General features: G+C 49.1%; 10 protein-coding genes across 10 annotated transcripts; 7 read left to right on the top strand and 3 right to left on the bottom strand.

Moving 5' to 3' along the window:
* Positions 1-955: 955 nt before the first annotated feature.
* FTJAE_8529 (oxalate decarboxylase) lies at positions 956-2,545 on the top strand (the record flags this gene model as incomplete). Its single annotated transcript, XM_037355355.1, has 3 exons — positions 956-1,035; positions 1,087-1,906; positions 1,958-2,545. 3 exons carry the CDS (start codon positions 956-958, stop codon positions 2,543-2,545), a joined length of 1,488 nt encoding a protein of 495 aa, XP_037204419.1.
* A 1,229-nt stretch (positions 2,546-3,774) lies between these two features.
* On the top strand, positions 3,775-4,671 carry FTJAE_8528 (uncharacterized protein; the record flags this gene model as incomplete). The annotated part of the gene is made up of 3 exons (XM_037355354.1): positions 3,775-4,271; positions 4,327-4,607; positions 4,661-4,671. 3 exons carry the CDS (start codon positions 3,775-3,777, stop codon positions 4,669-4,671), a joined length of 789 nt encoding a protein of 262 aa, XP_037204418.1.
* Positions 4,672-5,408: 737 nt separating this feature from the next.
* FTJAE_8527 (carboxyphosphonoenolpyruvate phosphonomutase) lies at positions 5,409-6,137 on the bottom strand (the record flags this gene model as incomplete). The annotated part of the gene is made up of 1 exon (XM_037355353.1): positions 5,409-6,137. The coding sequence occupies one exon, from the start codon at positions 6,135-6,137 to the stop codon at positions 5,409-5,411; it is 729 nt and encodes a 242-aa protein (XP_037204417.1).
* A 273-nt stretch (positions 6,138-6,410) lies between these two features.
* Positions 6,411-9,003, bottom strand: FTJAE_8526 (uncharacterized protein; the record flags this gene model as incomplete). Its single annotated transcript, XM_037355352.1, has 6 exons — positions 6,411-6,496; positions 6,694-6,736; positions 7,086-7,233; positions 7,332-7,471; positions 7,829-8,902; positions 8,962-9,003. The coding sequence occupies 6 exons, from the start codon at positions 9,001-9,003 to the stop codon at positions 6,411-6,413; spliced, it is 1,533 nt and encodes a 510-aa protein (XP_037204416.1).
* Positions 9,004-9,764: 761 nt separating this feature from the next.
* Positions 9,765-10,302, top strand: FTJAE_8525 (glutathione S-transferase; the record flags this gene model as incomplete). Its single annotated transcript, XM_037355351.1, has 2 exons — positions 9,765-10,101; positions 10,157-10,302. The coding sequence occupies 2 exons, from the start codon at positions 9,765-9,767 to the stop codon at positions 10,300-10,302; spliced, it is 483 nt and encodes a 160-aa protein (XP_037204415.1).
* A 591-nt stretch (positions 10,303-10,893) lies between these two features.
* FTJAE_8524 (uncharacterized protein) lies at positions 10,894-12,324 on the top strand (the record flags this gene model as incomplete). The annotated part of the gene is made up of 1 exon (XM_037355350.1): positions 10,894-12,324. One exon carries the CDS (start codon positions 10,894-10,896, stop codon positions 12,322-12,324), a length of 1,431 nt encoding a protein of 476 aa, XP_037204414.1.
* Positions 12,325-13,524: 1,200 nt separating this feature from the next.
* FTJAE_8523 (hydroxyquinol-1 2-dioxygenase) lies at positions 13,525-14,533 on the top strand (the record flags this gene model as incomplete). The annotated part of the gene is made up of 2 exons (XM_037355349.1): positions 13,525-13,808; positions 13,861-14,533. 2 exons carry the CDS (start codon positions 13,525-13,527, stop codon positions 14,531-14,533), a joined length of 957 nt encoding a protein of 318 aa, XP_037204413.1.
* Positions 14,534-15,018: 485 nt separating this feature from the next.
* Positions 15,019-16,252, bottom strand: FTJAE_8522 (uncharacterized protein; the record flags this gene model as incomplete). The annotated part of the gene is made up of 3 exons (XM_037355348.1): positions 15,019-15,703; positions 15,781-15,939; positions 16,011-16,252. 3 exons carry the CDS (start codon positions 16,250-16,252, stop codon positions 15,019-15,021), a joined length of 1,086 nt encoding a protein of 361 aa, XP_037204412.1.
* A 3,130-nt stretch (positions 16,253-19,382) lies between these two features.
* On the top strand, positions 19,383-20,507 carry FTJAE_8521 (rta1 domain protein; the record flags this gene model as incomplete). Its single annotated transcript, XM_037355347.1, has 5 exons — positions 19,383-19,536; positions 19,589-19,783; positions 19,837-20,159; positions 20,210-20,280; positions 20,333-20,507. The coding sequence occupies 5 exons, from the start codon at positions 19,383-19,385 to the stop codon at positions 20,505-20,507; spliced, it is 918 nt and encodes a 305-aa protein (XP_037204411.1).
* A 701-nt stretch (positions 20,508-21,208) lies between these two features.
* On the top strand, positions 21,209-22,386 carry FTJAE_8520 (alcohol dehydrogenase I-ADH1; the record flags this gene model as incomplete). Its single annotated transcript, XM_037355346.1, has 3 exons — positions 21,209-21,244; positions 21,294-22,307; positions 22,357-22,386. 3 exons carry the CDS (start codon positions 21,209-21,211, stop codon positions 22,384-22,386), a joined length of 1,080 nt encoding a protein of 359 aa, XP_037204410.1.
* Between the last annotated feature and the right edge of the window lie 123 nt (positions 22,387-22,509).

The raw sequence follows: 22,509 nt of genomic DNA, 5'->3' as shown, positions 1-22,509 counted from the left end.
TCGTCGCATTTCGCTTTCAGTCGCCTTTTCGGTGCCGAAACAGATTAAAAAAATCAAGTTTCTCCTTCAGTTAGAGTATGCTCTGAATCCAGGATCGCGGATAGCAAGTGCCGGAATCCGCAGTCAGTCCCTTGCATCTGAGCAACGTTTCAACGAGATGCAACCTCAAAGACCCGCTTCTAAAAATATACAGCTTCTGCCTTTCACAGACAACTTGATTGTAGACCAGAAAACCTAAGAAAGATAGTCTGGCATGAACGCTTTAGATGGGCTGGCTAGCCACATACTATCAATGACATCCGTTCTGAGAGGCAACCCAATACAAGAGCTGTGTATAAGGTACGTTGTAATTAGGTTGTAGGCCTCGAAGGATGAGTAATGCAAGTGCCGAACATCCGTCGGCTTCTGATGCCAAGATAATCCCGGACCTCTCGTGCCGTTCCGTGCGACTCTGAGGGCATAATTCGACGATTTCTACTGGTTCGGGGATGTCGACATCATTATTAAGAAGCATGGATGTCATTAACAATTTCGCGATTCGGGTATAACGAGTATCGACCCTCACGCATGTCAGTCCTTATGTCCATCATCGACGCGGGCAATTGGGCAGTGCTGACGGAACTTTTGTCTTGTGTTACACATACTACCTATCCGGATGCTCCGTCGGGACCGAATGCGTCCATGATGACTTCGGGATCTCGGTGATCTCGGGGTTAACCCTACATCACAGTGTATGCAAGTGATCAGCCACGAGAGGCTTCTGATCGTCCATTACAGGAAATAGTATCGACCATGATACCTCATGCTTGCAGGACCATGGAACGTTTGGAGAGCTCAAATTCTATAAGAGGCAGCAGACTGCTACCGTCATCAACTTTTCGCATCACAGCTCGCAACTTTGAATCTTAATCATCAGGACAAGCAGCTTCATCTGATTCTCGACGCCATAGTCAACATGGTCCACCGCAGCACCTTCTTCAAAGCCTTGGTGGCTTCACTTTCTGTTGCTCCAAGCTCAGCCCTACCCGCCCCTCAGTGAGTCCATGAATTCATTCTGATGCCAGACCAATAGCTAACAAATATCAGAATGGGCGATTATGGGGAGAATTCGGGACCCGTAGGCGGAGTCAAGCCTCCAACACCAACAGTCACTTCCACCAGCGGTTCGCTGTACGGCGACTCTAGCTTGCTCGGCGGCAACGCTCCTCTTCCAGACCCTGGACAGGATTCTGCCATCGTCAAAGACCCAAAGCTCGTCAACGGCCAGCAAGCAGACCCCAAGCTCGGGCTCTATCTGGATTTTGATGGTGTAGATGTACCCCAGCCGATCCGTGGCAAGCTAGGTGCCACAGACCCTGGTCCTCGAACTTACGACTATGAGAGACTCAACCCCGATCTCTTCGCGCCTCCAGGTACAGATGCCGGAGATGTCCCCAACGCCATGTGGCCGCTTGGTCTTTCCCACAACCGTCTTGGTAGTGAAGCTGGCGCCGGATGGGCTCGACAGCAGAACCAGGATGTCCTTCCTGCTGCTACTGCCATGGCTGGAGTTGACATGCGTCTCGCCCCGAATGCGTACCGTGAGCTTCACTGGCACACAGCTAATGAGTGGGCATTGGTTACAAAAGGCTGTCTGCGTGTTGCCGCCGTCAATGACGAGGGCAAAAGCTTTGTCGATGATCTCTGCGAAGGTGATGTCTGGTTTTTCCCTGCTGGCGTACCTCACAGCCTCCAAGCTTTTGACAAGGGAGTTGAGTTCTTGCTGGTGTTTGATCAGGGCTCCTTTTCTGAAGACGAGACATTCCTTGTATCTGAGTTGTTCTTGCGAAACCCTGTCTCCGTTCTGGCAAAGAACTTTGAGACCGAGACAACGGCCTTTGATAACATCCCCAAGGATGAGCTCTATGTGAGTACGATACCCCAGCACCAATCTACATCCTAACTTGTGAATTTGCAGATTTTCAACGGAACGCCAGCACCGAAAGATATCGAGAAACAGAACGTGACGGGTTCAGCTGGAGTTCTGACAGGCAATGATTCATACACGTACCATTGGTCTCAGCAGAAACCCCATACCGTACCCGGAGGCTCTGTCAAGATCATCGACCCTACGACATTCCCGATTGCGAAAGGCTTCTCGGCCGCTCTTGTTGTCGTCCAGCCTGGTGCACTCCGCGAGATCCATTGGCATACTACCTCTGACGAGTGGAGCTACTTCCTCCAGGGCAGCGGTAGAATCACCGTTTTCAAAGCAGCCTCGTCCGCTCGTACCTTCGACTTCACTGCTGGTGGCGTTGGATACATCCCTGCAGCAAACTCTCACTACGTCGAGAATACCGGAACAGAGGACTTGATCTTCCTTGAGGTCCTTCAGGCGCCCAAGTTTTCAGATGTTTCGGTGGCACAATGGTTGGCTTTGACACCCAAACAGATTGTCAAGGATCATCTTAAGGTTTCAGACAAGTTTTTGGACTCGTTGCCCAAGGAGAAGCAGTTCATCAAGACGGGAGACGTGAACATGACGGCCATTGCAGACGAAGCTTAGAGTTCATCAATTAGAGCTGAGGTTGCGGGTATCTGGCTCAAATTACATACAAGCTTCTGCTTCGACATATCTTTCATAGTTAATAGTGACTTGACATCCTGAGTTCCGCATGATATCGTTGTTGAAAAAAGTGAATGGCTAATGAAAACAGATCCTCCTGACAAAAATATCACTTTTGAGTTTTAGTGAGACGTGACACAACGTTTGTAGGCCAGCCGTACAATCCGATCCACTTGGGTAAATGACATCACTGACATTCAAAATATTCTATTGATGCTTACAATCAACGGGAGCAAAACAGTCTAACAAAGGAGTCGGTTGAGTACTTGATGTCAGCGTCATCGAAACTTAGAGTCTTAGACTACCCTACGACGACTGCACTTCCACTGATCAGGACCAGGCTAAGAAGTCGATAATATCTTCTTCATATCTCTAATAACTAATCAAGCCAACCTAGCATCTCGATGAGAGAAAACAAGCTCATGGCTGGCTCTTGTCTGTCCAATGACGTGCGGTCGAGCCCTGGATGAGCAAAGCCAAGTTTGAGGAGCACATGCTTGCCCCACCAATACCCAAGACACTTGTTAACTTCATTGGTGGACAATCAACAGCAGCCGAGGCTGGTCTCACGATGACAAGTACAAGTTGTCCCGCGAACTTCCAACTGTAAAACAAGTATTCTTGATCTAGCAGTTCTCCAAACTAAACCCAACAGAGGAGCTCACAGTAAGATTCTGCGCCACAAAAGTGATCGACATGTGAAATTACTCTATCGATGAGGCCGTAATATCGCTCCTGCATGAAAAACCTGGGTTCTGGTGGCACTAGCTACGTAGTCGCGACATCACTGTGGCGTAAGCTCTCCACTATGACCACTAAAAAAGCGAGAATGACAGGGCATCTGAGATTTAGAGTGACAGAATTAGGGGACGGCCAAGCATCAAAACTATCGATAGATCTGGCACTTTCAGGTACACAGAAGAAGCAAACTGATTGTATGTTTGAATGCGTCGTCATTGATCTGAAATCGTAGAAAACTGTGCAAACAATGACGATCGATGACAGCATGAGCCACAAGCGCTGCCAAGGACTATGGCATGAGCTCATCGATGTGCCAGAGCTCTTAAGAGAGAGCTCTACAGCTTATTTGAGCCACAAAAGTTTTGGCATCTGACTTCTATTCTACTCACACATCACTCGAATCACAACAAAATTCTCACACACTCGCAATGGCATCTGAACTTCCCCCCAATGCCCTCGGCAAGCTGGCCTCATCCGTCAAGAACATCGTGACTGGTGTTCCTCTGGAAGACCAAAATGAGACCACTGCGCCAGCCACCAAGCAAGTCGATAAGAGCCTCGATAAGACTGTTGACAAGACCGTCGAGACTACCGACGATGCCACCATCCACAAAGAGAAGCAAGCTCCTGTTGTACACGAAGATGTGAAGTCTCACGAGCATGAGAGAGTTGATACCGAAGTCGATCACGAGGTCCACCAAGACCACTACCATACCACTATCCAGCCTGTCAAGGACAAGAATGTCCTTCCCACCAAGCACGTCTACAAGGAGAATGAAGTCGAAGAGGAAATCGACCATCGCGATAACCAGGCCAAGATGAAGGCCAAGGAAGAAGCGGCGAGGATCAAGAACGAGAAGAACGTTGAGGACACTACCCACTCAAGAGAGTATGCCCCCGCGAAGGAGAATGAGCACATTCATCAGTAAGTACCAAGTTCGCGCTTCCTTCAAGTACAGGAATCTTACATATTGTCCCAGCCATCTCCACGAGAAAATCCAGCCCGTCATCGAGAGAGAAACCGTCCAACAGAAGGTTATCCACACTACAAATCACATTCACGAGAAGGAGCAACTCAACGACGAATACCACGAGGCCACCGTTGCCCCGGCGATCTCGATGGACGAGTTCAAGAATGGCGGCGCCAAGACTGGAACTACTGTCACCAAGGACATTGAGATGCCAGTTTCTGGCGTCAAGGCCGCGGCAAAGAAGAGGGAAGCTCTCGGAGACGTCGATGTCGAGGAGGGTTCCAAAGTCGGTAGGTCAAAATGTTCCCTAAGCCAAAAGCCTATGAAATAACAAGTTACTTAGAATCAATCTAGTGAAAAGGAAGAGAGGTTCTTCCTGTACAGTACTTGACTGTAAATGCTCATGCCATCGATGAATAGGGTATGGCGAAGAAGAATTGTATTATTAAGATGGAGTTAGGTTAGTACTTCTATAGCGAATGAACAGGTTCCGACTTAAGTAAGAAATATTTTCGTTGTGATGTGATATGTTTCTCGCCATGAGCTACCTGACGCCCAGAAGCCCGTCTCGGTAGAGCAACTCTATCCAAGGACAACCTTGCAGTGAGCACCACTACCATTGGCAGTGCAGCCTTTATGTATGCCAGTCTCCAAAATCCGTCAATGCATTGGACCCATGCTTGTTAAACTTTCGGGAGGCTTCTAAGAAGAGAGATGATGCACTTATCACGCCCGTTCGATCACATCCGCAGTAGGAACGGCGCCCACCTCCGCTGCAACATGGGCTGATTGTTCGACGAGTGTACGGAGCTCCGCCCTTGCCGCAGTCGTTGCGGCGGGTCAGCAATGTTGCTCGCTCCACTGGGCGGATCATGGGCAAATATACTCGTGGTGGTACGGTTCAAGGAGTCAAAATCGCTTATGGAAACAGATATCTGAGTGCTCACATCCGCAGGCCTGAGGAGATTGTGGTTTCAAAGGACACTAAGAGTTGATTTCTTGGCAGCATCCATGGCTATCTGGAAGAGGCTGGGGCCGATGCTGATTCTGGCAATCCCCAACTTGGCAAGCTGCAACACTGATAGTGCTTCTCAAGTCTGACCGAGGCGTATCGCGACTTGGCCATCAAGCCCCCCGACAAGTGTCTGTACGTCAGCTTCCGTGAAGCCGGCACCATATCCGCGCCAGAAGAAGACAGTTGTGGCTCCTGCGTCTAAATATGCCTTCCCACGCCGGATTGCTTCTTGCAGGCGCGCTTCATTGTGGAGGTTGAGGCCCTCCTTCAAGGCGAATACGTCGCAGCGGGCGTTGATGAAAAAGTCAAGGAGGCCTTCGTCAGCTGCGGCTTTTACTGCTAGCTGTAAGCGGCGAATTTGTTCGCTCGAAGGACACAACGAATGCTCGACCCCTTGTCCGAGACCATGAGCTCCAGCTTGTATCGCCTGGGTCACTGCTTCACGAAGACAAGACCCATAGCCATCTTGAAGGTCAACAGAGAGCGGCAGTCCGACAGAGGCAACCGTGGCAGTAATGTTTCGAATTGAGGCGAGATTCTGTTCCAAAGTAAGCTCTTCGTCTTCTACGCCTAGAGAAGCAGCGAAGGCCCATGAAGCGGTAGCAATTGCTTTGACCGGTTTCGAGGCTTCGCTGTTGAGGGACAAGACCATGTTCAGAGAGGCAAGGTCCCATACGTTGGCAAATATAAGAGGCTGGGAAGGGATATGAACAGACTTTAAGGTCTGCGCGAGGCGTTTCGACCCAATGGTTGCAAATTGATTCTGTGTCCGTCGTGTCTTTTCTGAAAGAATGGCCCATACCATCAGTACCATGTTCAGAACGGACTACTTGTATAGGCGGGCATTGAATTGTGCCAAGATGGGTTATTGACAAGAATCCACATTTAGTCAGTCAATGCAAGGGTGGGGAGGTGGTCTTGACTCGCTGAATTGACCGGCCCTTTAAGATTCGGGCATTCTTATGTCAAGCTGCCCGACTCACTAGCAAGATTGGCAATACTAGAGGAACTTGGCCTTGCCACCTTTCAAGAGGTATAGAATCTGCACGCAACACACTGAAGGTCCCCTGATTGTCTCCTAAAGCTGTTGGTCTTCAGAGTCCTGTGAGAGGAAGGCCTTGATGATGTCCGATCCCATACCTGCACCAACCTCGACCCAAAAGTCTGGTATCACATTACAGAGCAGGCTGTAAATCCGAACTACAATAATTACTTCAAGGCGATGCTTCAAACGAACCAGGACACAAATTCAAACGATGCGAACCTCCACGTGTGGCCAGTGAAGAGGAATAAGCAAGCCGAGGAGGCATACTGGCAGTTCGTGAGCCGCCCTCATCAATCTTTGACGCCAACTAACATACGTGGTCCTAGCAACCAGTTGACTCGAGTCTCAGCAGGAATATACTGAGGTACTCACAGACCAGCGCAGATGAGCAACTCGCCGTTTGCCTTTCCAGCGACGCAGCCGACGCAAATACGAGAATACGACCTTGCCTACTCGACGCAAGCAACGATGAAACACAACGGTGGGATGTTGCAGAGTGGAAGTCGAACAATACGCACGGGTTCATCAACGTCCATAATGGAACCAAGTTTCATTTCGACTGTATTCCTAATGGGCCTGTCTTTATGAGTCCAGACGTAGACGGCACTCCTTATCAGCGTCGGCAGCACTGACTTATGACAAGTGCGTCAAGCGTGAATGACAAGGCTTTCAGCACAACAGTTTCGGAGGTGAGCCACCCTCCAATACCCCTCGAGCAACGACGCCTGTACCCTTGCTGACAGGAAGCGTAGGTATCTTCTTCGACTTCATCTGAAGACGACCCAACTTCGACCGCCGGTTCAGAATCATCATCCTCAGGCGGGAACTACTTTTCATCAGAGAAGATAACTGGTGTCTGCGTTGGAGTAGTCCTTGGTGTAATTGCCCTAGCTATCTCAATGGCAGCCTTGTTTTTATGGAGGGGTAGAAAGAGGAGGAACGGAGAAGGCTCACCCCAAGGGAATACGACGGAAAGCGACAAAGACCGAGGTGAGGGCAGCTTCATGGTTCCACCGCACCAGCGTTTCAGTCCCGAGGACGTGGGGAGGGTTCCAAAATGTAACGAGCTCGACGGAGGCCCTGTTGATGCTAAGCTTCCTTTGGATCAGAGATATGAGCTTCCGTGAGCAATGCGTGAAATCTGATATGTATTGCCCTGCAACATTCGATACCCGAAATGATACGAAGGGCAACGTTAGAAGATTGTAAGTTGAAGAGCGGTTCAAGTAGAAGCTTGACAAAAGATTTAGATAGATACTCAGGTAGTTCTACTTAGTCTAGTAACAAAGCGATGAGTCCATGGCTGCCATGCCGGGCCTTCCTGGAGTGGTCTTCCTCGTAATCACAGAGTCTTCAATGACTCCTCTCAATGCTTGCCTGGGAAAGCCAGGGCCTTTCATCAAACAAACCGCTATCTTCGTCAAGTTCATTATAAGCAGATTCAGACTTACTCGTACTTTCGGCGCTTCTATCTGCGGTCGCGAATCTTTTGACGGGAAAAGGTTGACAAAACTCCAGCTATCTGGCTGCGCGCAGCTAGGTTCTAGGCGATTCCCTGACAGGATCGCCAAAGCACTCGAGTCCAGCTCGATGGTCTCTTTATCCACAAAGCGAGCGCCAAGTGCCACGAGCTGTTTCTCGACACCAAGGACACTGAGGAACTGGGGGGCTGATGAATCTACCATCGCAGCATTCGTGGCACAATTCGCAAGGTCGCTACCGGAAAACTCTTGATCCCACCACCGCCCTCCCCACGGTAACTCTGCCAAGGTCTGAAGTTCATGCTTGCCAGGGCCAAGGAGCCATCGCATTCTCAAGATCATCTCATCCCTTTCGCGGTAGCGAAGCGTCGAGCCAAACATACGACTCTCTTCTGATAGGGGTAGCGGAGCATCGATCGATCGACTGAGAACAAGGCAGCCAACCTTGAAGCATGAATATGTGAGACGACAGATGAAGGAATCGAGGGACAGAGGTGGCAATGAGGATGTCCACAAAAGGGGGCTGAGAGGTGCTGGGATCGTGGATCGTGGGTAGCTTGCTTGGGAGTAGATTGTTGGTACCGGCAACGGCACGGTTGTGTCTTCAAACAACGGCATCTTTATGGGGGAGTCGTCTGTAAGGGGTATCGGGGAAATGGCAGTCATCGGGTCGTTGGGAGTAGCGGTACTTGTAATACTGAAGTTTGAAGTAGGGAGCTCATGTTCAGAGTCTTTGGGAGAATTATATTGAGCTTCAGTGGCTTTTACTCGAGCCTTACGAGTCTTGGGACCCTGGTCGGGGTCTCCGGCTTCATTGGCCAGTGTAAGAATGTCGGCGATAACGCCTTGAATGCTGGCTATCATGCCAGGGCTCTGCTGGACGACATCTTGCTGCAAGAGGCCGTCTGTAAAGTCCACTAATACTGTGCTCATTCTCTCAACCACGCCTTCGAGATGCTTTATCCGGTTGCATCGTATCTCATCGACTTCTTGTTTCTTCCTCCGGAATTTTAGCTGCGCTGCCCTATTACGAGCGCGACGTTCCTGAGTCTATTGTTAGGCGACACGGGAAACTTGACATAAGAGACCCGAATAGACTTTACCTTGGCCTCTGGGCTGGGTGACTTGTTCGAGCGAGGTGACATTGTGACAGAAGAGCGGCACGTTTGTAAGCCGGTCGTGCGTTTGCTGGTTCAGAGAGAAGAGCAATGTTAGTCCGTGACAAATTATAATTATTGCTTCAAAACAGATGGGAAGAAATGACCTTCAGTGGATTTGAACTGGAAGGTTTCGAGATACAGGCGTAAGACACAATGATGTTTAGTGAAGGACGGGGAGATAATCTGGGTGATCGGACCTCTCGCTGAGGAAAATGACATAAACTTGCCCGACTGGCCCCGCTTTTGATGCCAGAGTCCAAGAGCTAACTTAACTGGGACAAGTTCAACGAATGTCAGCGACGATCAACCTCAACACAAATTGACATTGTATCAAAGAGCCTCGGCTGAATCCATTCGACGCGGGCATCAGTTTAAAGAACAAGAAAAGAAAACATGACATCTCGCCCGTTGATAACGCTTCTCGACATTCCAAGTATAACCCGAAAATCGTGGTCTCCAAACGTCTGGAAAGGTCTGGTACCTTCGCATCGAGGCCGCGCGTTAGACTGACGCTTCAGCGGTAGCCCGGCTCGTCCTCAATTACAAGGCATTGCCATATACAACAGAATGGCTTGACTTTTCCAACCTCAGCACTTATATGAAGCCTCAGCAAGTCTCTGAAGCCCCAAAACTGATTTTACATCAATGATTGACAGCAGCTCAGTGTGAAACCGAACGAGCCGCCTTTGAGCCCGCATACCATCCCCTGCATCCTGTTGCAAGAGGGCGAGACCACAAGAGGGATCATGGGATCAAAATCGATTGCCGAGGAGTTAGAACAGAATTTCAGCTCACCTTCACTTCAATTCGACTCAGAAGAATCCGCTAGGGTCGAAGAATTGGCCGAGAAGCTACTGATTAGCAGCAGGCCTTTATGGGCACATCTATTACCCAAGAAAGTTCTTGTGCCATCAGACCGACAATATTATGCAGACACACGATCAAAAAGATTTGGAATGAGTCTCGATCTATATTATCGTGAGCATGTCAGTCAGCAGCTTTGGTATCAGCTTGATGCCATCTGTCACGAGATCGCAGAGGCCCTGGCCGAGACTCCAGGACCATTTTTGATGAATTACCACCGTAAGAACAAAATCAGCCTCGGACCATTTGATTCTGTCACCGCTAACATGCAAAGCTTCGTACGCCGATTTTACTGTCGTTGCTCTTCTTCGATTCTTCAGTTGTGTTGATGAGACCATGTCAGATCACTTCTACAGTGCTGAACCGCAGCTTCTCAAGTTGTATGAGGCCTGCCAACAGTGGCTTGAACGTGATGATTGATTCATTGTATCTATATAACTATATTAAAGAGTTCCGGAGTTGAATTTCAGACACAAAAGTCATCTAAGGGGGTTCTGACTTTGACCTCGCGCCAAGTTCGTGATTTTGTAAACAGGCAAGGGGCGGCAAGAATCTATACTGATACAGAAGGCCTCTGTCCTTAAGTGACAAGAAGCTTAGTTAAAGTTGAGAAAGTTTTGATGTATATTTCCAATTAAAGATGAGATATCTCTGGAATCCAGGGGAAGGCAAGAAAACTTGAGATCTTTGTCCTGAGTGATGGAGAGGCTTGGGCAATTTAGTCTAAATCCAGAGGAGTCTTTACTGGGTTTATTTTAGCATTCTCTTCTAAAGTCTTATATTTTCTTGCTCCCTGATGGCACCTCAGTCCAGTGTCGTTGACTGCTATATGACAGTTGCTCTTGTCTGGATGATCTTTGACAGTGACTCACAGGTGCCCCCCTCACACGAGGAGTCAGGTGCGCTCAGAGGTGAGGGGGCGGCAAGTGCGCTCAATATAAAACACAACCTCGCTCTTTTTTTCCATCCCACACAAGCTGGCTTTGCATCCTCAATCATCGCAAATCCAAAATGTCGGCGATCAAGAGAACCGCGCCCCCTGCGATGGAAGCAGCTTCCGCTTCTTCAAAGAGACCCCGTCAAGATACCGACGAGCCTGGTCTTCATGTCATCTTCGTTGCCACCAGCCACCACAACGATATCGGTGAAGAAGGCCATGACTGCAGAATCCCCTGCGACCCATCTCTTGGCTCGTTTGAAGCTGGCGATGTCCTAGGCAGTTTGACCCCTCAGAGACTTCAGGAACTGGAAGTCGATCTGGGTCCTGGACTTGTCAGCAACATCGGCCCCAAAGAGATACAGACGAATGGTCTACTCGACTTAGCTGCTCGTCTCGCAAGATCACAGAAGTTCAAACCAAAGCTGATTCAGCCCGTCTGGAACGACCGTGTCGTCCTTCTTCATCAGCAGGTTCTCACCATGCTTTGCGCTGAAAGAACTCAACGCGTTACGGTTGAGTACTGCACTCTCGACTGGATCACGCGCCTCATCAAGAAAGGAGGCAATTCTCTCGCTGACCAGTTTTGCGACCACAACCGCCCCATTGTCTTCTACATCCCACTTGAACCAAAAGATTGGAGCCTTCATCCTAAAGTTCGCTCTCTCTACGAAGCCATCGATGCACTCCAGCATTTGTTCAACAACGTCAGCGTTTATCCGACACATCACGAGAGCTGGAACTACGGATTCAAAATTCCCGACATCAAGGCACTGGATTGTATCGCAACTAAAGACTCCACACCCGAGCCATACAGTCACAGGCCCAAGACATGCCTGGGCACTGGACCCTGCGGCCTTGACGAAACACAGGGGTCGTCCCAATTCGTCAGGTTCGCGCTGAGTGATCACGCGGACTACATACATCATGTCAAAATCCCGAACTACAACAAGTCCATTCACGACCAGCCCTTCACACAGGAATCAGACACCGTCAAGAGAGTTATTCACCAGCAGTGTTTTCCCTCTGTCTCTGAATGGGGTTACATCCGCGTTTTCATGGTCGGCAATCGGATCATTACCCGCAGCTTCACCTCAAGCGACCAACGAAACGTACACAGCACATCTACTCTTCGCTCCGATTGCCACTTCGACTTTCGCGCCGATGGTCTTCGAGTTCCAGATGCGGACCCAGAAGTGACTGAGCGACAGGAGGCAAAGCTGAAGGAACTCGACAGCTTTTGCAAGTGGTGGCAGCATCAGCTCATTACGCATGATCCTGAACTCTTTGAGTCTCTCAATGTCGGATGTGTCTTGAGAATCGGCCTGACTGAAGCAAGTCTTGATGGAAAGTTCTTCATCATCTCGGTTCACAGATGGTTTGCGTCTCCCTTTTTCAGCATGGACTTGACAGCCAAGCCCTTCGATCAGTTTTGCAAGGCATTTGGGGAGCAGTTTGCACGAGTGTATGGGTCCTTTGCTGCAGCGGATGTGCCGGATATTTGAAGGAACAAGGAGAGTCGATGGTCAGGGAGGGCATTTGTTTGTAACTGTTTGCTTTTGCGTGCGTTATGTTAGCCTCAGGCAGCACTACTTCGGACCTCTATAGGTGCCGTCAATAAACTCAGTAAAAAATCTTCTAAACTCCGTAAAAGATATCCTAAACTCCATAAAAGATATCCTAAATTTATGCAAGTTTACCTAAGTCTTAGGGTTAAGGTCGTGAGTTTTCTTTCTTCCTCTAGGCGCCTCTCCTCTCTCTCTGTGTTTGGTCTTGGCGGGGATCGCCCAATGCCCCGCACCTATGATTTCCCCATCACGTTGCCCTCGGCCTCGTCAATACAGACAGCACTTTGCCATTGTGCACAATGTGATAGGTCTGCTTGGTTCAGAAACGGCATGACATTATTCCCGGTGAGTTTATTAAGGCTGATGCGTCTACTAAGTCCCAGGACCCTGGCATGATTGCCGCTACCCCAGGTTGACCAGCCAGGGACCCCCGGAGTCAATTGGGGAGGTACCCTAGAGCTTACTCTGTGATTGAGATGTCTCGGTCATTGTCGCTGCTGAAAGTGATATTTCTTGTGATACAATATGGTCTGATGTTTTTGAATTGGTGTGATCTGGATATTGTCTTGTCCACCTGAGAATACCGTGATCTTTTGCCGTGAGCTCTAGAATGACCTTTGGAGGTTGATGTAATCAGCTATGCACGTGAAACGGTTCGCGGGAGCAAACCAGTCGAAAAACGGTAATTAATCGTACGAGAACCATATCCGGTAAGAAGAATCGGCAATCTATTCATCCAGAAGGTGGGAAAAGTTGGAGAAACAAAGATCCGCTTGGTGAGGAATCGGCATCTTGGTACGGCACCTGCGGGTAAGAATATTTCCCCCGGTTCGGATCTCTTACCCCAAGATTATGCTAGACAAGACGAGCCAATAGACAGGCAGTATTTGCAATGGTCATTCTGACGTGGAGAGCCGACTTGAATTGCCGCTACCGTTGGCGTCCATGATCCACGGCCCCGCCCCCTCCAAGTCTCCCGGCTACGGAAACGGCAAACGACGATTCATTTTCATACTTAACGGCGCAGCCTCCACGTTTTGTCCCAATCGTCTTTTCCCTCATCATCCCTCATCCCTAGATACCCCAGATCCCTAGATACCCTAGAACCCTAGACAATTCCCTCCAATCATCTTCAAAATGGCCTCCAACGGTACAAACGGCACCAACGGCGCCACGGCGCAATCTAAGTTCGACCCCAACTTCACAGACCATGTCATCGGCCTCATGAGCCCCGAGACCGACCCTCGCCAGCGTGTTATCCTCTCTTCTCTCATTCGTCACATGCACGACTTCTGCAGAGAGGTCGAGCTCACTCAGGACGAGTGGATCATCGGTGTCAACTACATCAACTCTCTTGGCCAGGCCTACAAGAAGAACCGCAACGAGACATGGCGCGTCTGCGACATTCTCGGAATTGAGTCGTAAGTTGCCCAATCAATTGCGCCCGCCAGATCAATCGCTCACAATTCGCAGCCTCGTCGACGAGATCAACCACAAGGTCGTCACCGATGGCGGCAAGGCCCCTACATCCTCCAGCATTCTCGGTCCCTTCTGGTCTCCCGAGACCCCCTTCCGCGACAACGGCGCCAGCGTCGTCCAAGACATGCCCAAGGACGGCCAACTCACATTCTTCCACGGCGTCATCCGCGACGTTGATACCGGAAAGGGAATCCCCAACGCCGTTTTCGACATGTGGCAGGCTAGCACCAACGGCAAATACGACGCCCACGACCCCGAGAACCAATCGCGCCACAACCTTCGCGGCAAGTTCCGCACCGACGCTGACGGAAAGTTCTGGTTCTACTGCCTCAAGCCCACAGAGTACGCCATCGACACATCTGGTCCCTCCGCCGAGCTCCTCAAGATCATGGGCCGTCATCCTTACCGCCCTGCTCACATTCACATCATGGTCACCCACGATGATTACCTCGGTGTCACTGCTCAGCTGTACCCCAACGACGATCCTTATCTCGAGACCGACACTGCTTGTGCTGTCAAGGACGATCTCCTCCTTGATTTCAAGCCTGTCAAGGATGAGCCCAAGGGTGCTGTTCTTGATGTCGAGTACAATGTCAACCTTGCCTCCAAGAAGTACAAGCCTGATAACACCATGTTGATGCAGAACGCCAACCAAGACAAGTTCTAAGAAAGTAAAAATGAAAGAGAAGGAAAAACCAAAAGAGGACGAAGCATGAGGATGTATATACACAGCATTGAATGAGTGGACTTTAGCGTTTGATTCATGTATTCGATGACTACTATGGACTAAATAGTAAGAAATGAAAATTACTGCATTATGAACTATCTGCTCTCCATAAACCTTTCCTCACTTAGGATTGTTGTCATGTACCATCAGTTTGCTCGTCCGTAATTCAAGAAATAGAGACAAAGATCGCGAAAGCTCCATGACCATCAAACAGTCCGATGATTTCACTGGACGAGACGCGGTCATGATTGCCAAACAATTGAAAGTAGCATTCTTGATTCCACTGTGCTGCAAGTTTCGAACTGATAAGGATGTTTTCAGTTTTTAATAGACTTTTATGAACGCAAAATAATATAACTTCTCCGCGTTGAGGCTTCCTTGGAGTTCCTGTGTTGAAACTATAGCATCGCAAACCGCAAGTCAAATCAAACCACCCGAGTCATCATGTTCCTTCTAAAGCCAGTATTGGCTACACTACCAATACCAAAAGAAGGTAAAACTCGTATCATACGTAAAGGTGTAGCAAAGCCAGTGTAGCGCCTAATGACACTGATCCGATCTTTGATCGTCATGCGAACTTGACGAGCATGGACGTCCAGACCGAGCAGATGAATCGGAGTACTGACTACCTGCGAGGCAGCTGGCATAAACAGCTGAGCCATCTTGAGCCTTGCATCATCAGACTGAAAGATGTTGGCAAACGGGGTAATTGACGCGAAGGGGAACTCGGCAAGCTTAGGAGCAATCATGGTAGGCAGGTTGAACGAAGCGTATATAGTCACCGCATCTCGCAGGGTAAACAGTGCATAACTCAGCAGAGGAGTCGACATGCCACAGGACATTCTCGAAAAGTAGGCGTCTTTGAATATACTCAGCCCTGAACTGACGGTCGTGGTGGCGGCGAACTTGGCGGGAGACGAGCAGACGATGGAGGGGTCACAGTCGTATTGGACGGCGTTGAAGGAATCGAACATGTTGGCGGTTGCGTAGGTTCCGAAGTAGACGAGGAATGGTATGAAGAGAGAAGCAAATGTTGCCTTGGGTTTGGATGCCCACTTTCGCATGGATGACTTGATGGAGGTATTGCTTGTTGCTTTGTTGAAGACGAGCCTATCGATGTTCGTTAGTATTCACAGAACCTCGAGGATAGTAAGATGGTATTGGGTGTCTGCTGAGAGGGTACTCACTTATCAATGGCTGTCACCCAGGGAGTGACCAAAGCAGAAGCGAAAGCCGCAGCCGCGAGGTCAACAGCAAAGTACTGAAGCGTACAGCGCTGCTGCTCCCTAATACTCATAACATCCGTCATTTTGATGGTCCAAAATGAATTGAGAATATTGGAAAAGCTAAAGAACAAGATTCGAATATCATTGAGTCCTAGGTTATGACTCTTATTATAGTCTACGGCATTTGATACCGAGACACCGAAACACCGTGAAACCAGCCATGCAGGGCGACGTAGGTAGCAGTATCACCCAACCCGTCATCCTCCGACAAGGCATTCCTCAACAAAATCGCAAAATGCTTGCGATCATCACGAAAACGATCATGTCGCATGTCCAATGAAATCTCGCGTAAGCTCACCTTGTGGGCCGTCGCGGTGAGCGGTGCGGCTGCGCTAATCTCAGCCGCCTTGCGTCGGGTTAACCAGGAATCCATGGTTGACTCACCTAGGTGACAATTACGTGGCAGGAACTCGGCTATGCTCGGGATTTGTTGAGACAACCGTGGCAGTGGACAGAAAGCTGGTGTCTAGACCAACATTCTGCTCTTATTCGGCTTCTGGATGACTCCGCGTTTTCCCCACGTCGGCATAAGAATTGAGTTGGGTTGGGTTGAGCTGACTTGACGTGTTGGAGCGCTAGAGCTAACCCCGGATTCATCTTCAGGGGCGGGGCACGGACCTTGGTGTCAGCCCTGTTCGTCGACGTTCATCAGCTACGCCCTCTTTGCGTAGTGGCAATGATGACAGAAAACTTGATAAACAAGAAAAGAATGAATCCATAGATCACTGTAGAGCAATGTGGAAAAGACCAATGCCGCCTGCGATGGAGTCTAAAGTCCTTTCGAGGCTATTGTACCTGGCAGGCATGGGGAGTTGCACGCCAACTTGTCCCAGTTCTTGTTACTCATGAAGCATTTACATGGCCTGTTACTCTTCCAATCACTCTCCATCTGCGATGCTTGCTATTTCGATAATGTTATCCCCCTTTTGACTTGAGTTACTCGGCTTAAGACGGTTTATACAACAAGTACATTGGAGACTTGTACTCCACTTCAAAGGTCAAGTGCAGAACTTATTCATAAGTGGCATAGCCGATGATTCCCGGCATGGGACATGAGCTCTGCTGCTGGCCAGTCCAGTCTAGTTGGATCAAAAGTTGTCTCAGCATGGGCCATACCATGCCGGCTCCGGATCTTGATTGATGCTGTCAGTTCATGGTTAATTTAGCTGAGCTATCGCTATCTATTACTTCTTCCATATGTTGAATTGACCCCTGTCGTCTGCTTCCGCAAGCTTAAAAACAACGCAGTCCGTCATAGTTAGAAAGCGTATCCGTAATCGGGATCAAAGACCTGCGTAACTTTAACCTTGACCAAGCGTTAATCTTGCTCAATAGCTTTCTTATATTTGCCCAGTACTCTACGACGAAGAGAGTGTAGAATGTAGATAATATCTGGCTCGGGAGTCATATTCACCGGATACGAAGCTTCCTTCACTGAGCTTCATCAGTACACTCGGGACCCCATAGTTCTCTTTCCATCACCCCAGAGCAGTATGTCTCTCCAAGACACAGGTATGTGCCGCTTGAAGCTGTATGAAGCACTACAGGAATATCCATGCCTTGGACGATACAACAAATGTTGGTCTCAGCGATCAAGAGAACCAATGGCATTCTGGATGGAGCTGTCATCACGAGGCGCCTGTCCCTAGATCGCGGGACTGAACGCTGAGCATCTGACAGAACCCCTGAGGCAGAAGTTCGTGGAGGGGATGGAGAGATCGTCACTGTTCCCGCCTCGCTTCGAAGTCTCTGGCAGTAAAACAACACAACAGATCATCAACATGATTGTCAGAACGTGAAGGCCTCTGACGAGGACATTCCTGCCATTCATAATACCGTGAAAACCTTCTAAGGTTAGTTTCAATCATGCAAGGTCTTCATTACTGTGCAACTGATCTAGGCTGAATATAGCGCAGAGAGTTCTCATGATCCTTGCACGGATATCCACCGCGACGTTTTCACTCCCCATTGATCTCTCGCAACGTTTGAGGCATCTCTCAGATAAAATTTATAACGGAAATATCTTCCAGATGCTCACTGGCCTTGTCCCGTCAAAATATTTGGCCAGACAGAACGTTCTTCTGCATGCGGTATCAGTGCTCATATCTACCCTCTCCCGAAGTTTCGATACTCTCGCTATCCTATCCTCTGCTGGCAGCGTAAGCGAAACTTAGAGCTACCAGCACTAAGCTAAGAGAGCCCTGTACGCTGTGCAATTCATCTCACAAAAACACCATGCCATGGGCGATTTCTTGAGGTGATATAATCTTCATCAACGACATGGCAGTGTTCTATGCTCGCGGGGAGTTCAAAGGCGACGACGCAGGCATGAAGAGGCACCTCTTCAAGATGTATCTTCGTGATACCGGGCAGGGTTTAAGGAGACTTTTGGAGCGAGATACACTCGTAAGCCTAGCGACCTGAGTCCAGAGATCTGGGATATTGACCACGAACATGGTATGGAAGAACTTTCACTCGTCAACGGTTAGAAGCAAAGCGTTTCATCAGAGTCTGTAGTAGCAAGTTCTCGTTTCCACTTGTCTCAGTACCACCAACATCCGGCCCAATGGCTCAGCCCAGCCAAGTGAAGATCGTTTAACGGTAATCCGGTATCACTATTAGCAGTGCTTGTCGTGCATAAGAGCTGTCTCTAAAAAGTTTAACGCCTCTGGCTTGCGTCTAGAACCTAGCTTCCAGCGTCATTGCGCAGTAGCCTTATCGGCTGCCCCTCACAGAGATACATGAAACAGAGAGAACCTAGATCCTGGAATGATCTGAATATTGCTTTTCTGCTTGTGTCTGTCTATCGACAATATCTTAGTTGGAGCTCGTAAAGGGCTGCGTCATCTAACAACCCTTGATGCTACAAGTGCTTCGATTCTTTTGATCTCGAAGGTCTATCATGACGAACTTTCAGCTGCTTCAGCCACTCCAGACCTCGCTTAGAGTTAAAATCATTTCAAGAATCCCATTCGAGGGAAAGCAACGTGGCTATCAAGCTTCACAGCCCTAATCTCCCAACAATAGGGCCCTAAGCCAAGCCTCCATAGCGATTCGAGACGTTACAATTTTAAGCTCGAATGGTCTCACCTAAAAGAGACTGTGATTCGATGTGGTTGCATACCACGTAACAACCGACCAGTGACGTCTGTCTCTAAAGAAAGCGCCACATATGACTGGCTTCGTTGGTGTCCTGTCGCTGAGCTCCTGATTGGGTGCTAGCGAGTAGCCATGGCGTTGGACGCACGAACGCAGATTCAGCGTGGCTTATTCGTTGCTAGTTTTGACGCGTTTGCGAGGCATTGCTATGGTGCTAAAATTCCAGTTCTGCAGATGTGGCTTATCGGCTAGAGCTTGATTCGAAGCCATCACGGCGTTTGCCGTGGTAGTGTTTGAGGAACTTGGATTTATATAAGGTCTGGATACAGATGCTGTTTAAGACAATTCACACAATTCAATCTCAGTTTCTCAGCTACCAACATCTTTTCGAATAATCTATCATCATGGACGCACCCAAGTCTTACTATCTCTACAATCCTTCCGAGCCCTTGGCAGGAGTTGTCGCAGGTCTTTATGGAGTTAGCTTTTGCATCACGGTCTGGCAAATCATTCGGAAGAAAGCCTGGGTATGGCTCTTTATGCTGCTTGCTATTGCGAGTAAGTCAATCATGCGACAAGTGCGAGACCTGTCAGTTAACCATGGATCCAGTGGAGGTGATCGGGTACGCAGCTCGAGTTGTGTCTGCTACCAAGCCGACAGAGAAGGGACCTTACGTGCTTCAATTCACACTTGTGATCTTACCCCCAGTGTTGATGGCCGGTGTCATCTATGTTATCTTCGCCAGAATCGTCTTCTGGGTTGTCCCTCCGGAGTCGAGAACCCTTCGATTTCTCTGGGTCCCTGGTAAGTTTTCGCCGCCGAGAAAGTGAGAGATATACTGATACTTGGCAATACAGCTCGCTTTATCACTCTTCTCTTTGTTGGTTTCGATATCATCTCGCTCCTCCTACAACTTGTCGCTGCAGTTCTCATCGCTGGCACCGACCCTACCGATCCTGACGCAAAGAGCAAGCTCAATCTTGGCAAAACACTTGGTCTTGTCGGTGTGAGCACTCAAATTGCTGGCTTCGGTCTTTTCACTGTTTCTGCCATCCGATTTCACTTCGCTGCGAGACGACTGAGCCCCGACTTTGCCAAGGACAATCAGGAGAGGCATGGTATTGTGAAGAAGTGGCAAACCCTGCTCATTGTGGTCAATGTCTCATGCCTTCTCATTCTTGTAAGTTAACATGTCTGCCTATCTCTGGATCAGTCACTTATAAAGAATAGGTCCGTTCGATCTACCGTGAGATCGACTTCGCTGGTGGCAAGGATGGTACTACCCACCAGAAGGAGTGGTAGTAAGTAGAACTTGTCCTACATTCTCGAACAAAACTAACATGTATACCGCAGTTTATATGTTTTTGACACTCTTCCTATCTTGCTCGTCGTCTTCCTCTACAATGTCTTCTTTCCAGGCAGCTATCTCAAGCATCTTGGTTTTAAAGTGCCTAAAGAAAATCAGGGTGCTGTGCTCGACACCGAAACTGCCAACAAGCAGGTCTCCGCGACTGCGGAGTCTGTATGACATCCATCATCCGTCCCACGGGCAGCTCAGGCACCCAGCCGCTTCTGGTTGCTATGTAGGGTTTTGTGCCTACTTCTCATGAGATGTCTTCTTAGAGTTTGTTATTTTTCACTATATGCTTTGAGCTTTAGTAAAGGAATTTATGTTTGAGCATGCAAATAGAATCACAGTTATACAAATTTCGATCATTAGTGGTCCTCAATTCACCCTACGCGCTCAACAGTCTCCATCTTGATGCCCCATGTGGGACGGTGAAGTAGTAATGTGGGGTAATAGATTAAAGTCCAGGTACTTTTCAATGCAATGTCCAACTGAGCTCCGTGACATCGGACATGCTCCAATCAAGAGCGTCTGTAATCTGCGCTGTACTTCCGCTCAATAACGTTGCGTAGGAAGCGGTTTACCCCACAACTGCCATGGCGATATCCCGGGACGTCGTCTCCGCACACTTTGCCGAGTTGGGAATGTTGAAACGACGCGGCCCCGACGTGGCCGCCGGCCAAAGCGAGATTTGCCGGATGTAGAAGAACGTGATTAACAATTTCTTGTGATTCTTCGATATCGGAGACGCGGGGTGATTTACCAAGTCTGGATAATGCTGCCTGAGACACTCACTTTATGCTCTCCCTTAAGATCTGGGGCCTCCGCATCAAAGAAAGCTAATCGTAGCCTTACTCATTTGCTCTTTGAACATCACCAAAATGACGTCGGACACTTACAAAGTTGCTGTTCTTACCGTAGGTCGCTCCAGGTTTTATGTCTGGCCTCAAGTACTAATTCCAATAGTCATCACAGGAGCACCATGCCAAACCCACGTTTGAGATCAAACAGCTCCCAAGGCCTGTCCCTGGTCCTAATGAAGTCCTCATTCGCCTTTCACTCACCAGTCTATGCGGCTCTGATCTAGGTATGGCTTTGGGCCATATGGGACCCGTGGGAAAGATTCTTGGCCATGAGGGCGTTGGCAAAGTAGCAGAGCTTGGTTCCAATATTGCCCACATGGATCCCAGCGTTGAGGTTGGCCAGAGAGTCGGAATAGCATGGATCAGAGATATTTGCGGATCCTGCAACATGTGCATTGACATCGCCAACGAGGGCGAGACGCGATGTGTCGAAGCATTGCATTCTGCAAAAGCATATGATGGTACCTTTGCAGAGTATACGCTTGTGCCATTGCGATACCTGGCTCGTATTCCACCAGCCTTCGATGACATCCCCGATGAGGAGATCGCGCCCATTCTTTGTGGAGGAGTTACAGCTTACAAGGCTATCAAGAATTGCAACCTCACACCAGGACAATGGGTTGTTATTTCCGGCGCAGGTGGCGGTGTAGGAGCTCTGGGCGTTGCATATGGTCACGCCATGGGCTATCGAGTCATTGCTGTTGACGCAGGTCCTGGAAAAGAGGAATACTGCAAATCTCAGGGAGCCGAGCATTATGTAGACGCTTTGTCTGGAGTAGATGCAGGAAAGCAAGTCAAGGATCTAACCGATGGCCAAGGAGCCAAGGCTGTCGTCGTCACCGCTACTGCTGCTGCTGCGTATCAGAAAGCTTTTGACATGCTGGGACCATTCGGCACATTGATGTGCGTGTCGATTCTTCCAGAAGATGTCAAAATTAACTTCCACCCGCTCTGGTTCATTGACAATGGCTGGACTGTGAAAGGATCGGCAGTGGGGACGAGGGCTGATATCCTTGAGGCTTTGCAATTTGTCAAGCGAAGACTCGTTATCCCCAAGATCAAGTGGGCCAATCTCGAGGATATTGAGGGTCTGATGGAGCAGATGTCCAAAGGACAGGTAAGTCCAGAGTCATGAAATAAATCATCAGTAGCTAACATGAGTGCAGTTGGAGGGAAAGTATGTCATGAAGTTGTAGAGTCAGAAGGCGGAATGTGGAGTCAGGGAGAGTTGAGAATTTGTGTTTGTGGTTCGTAGAGACTATGCAGGTCGCTTTATGCAACTCAGTACATGGTGAACCAAATGATTCTATTCGTGTAGG

This window comes from Fusarium tjaetaba (genome assembly GCF_013396195.1).
Source record: "Fusarium tjaetaba strain NRRL 66243 chromosome Unknown NRRL66243_c0000185, whole genome shotgun sequence".
Lineage (NCBI taxonomy): Eukaryota > Fungi > Ascomycota > Sordariomycetes > Hypocreales > Nectriaceae > Fusarium > Fusarium tjaetaba.
The sequence above is the reverse complement of the archived record's forward strand: the minus strand, read 5'-3'. Positions and strand labels throughout refer to the sequence as shown.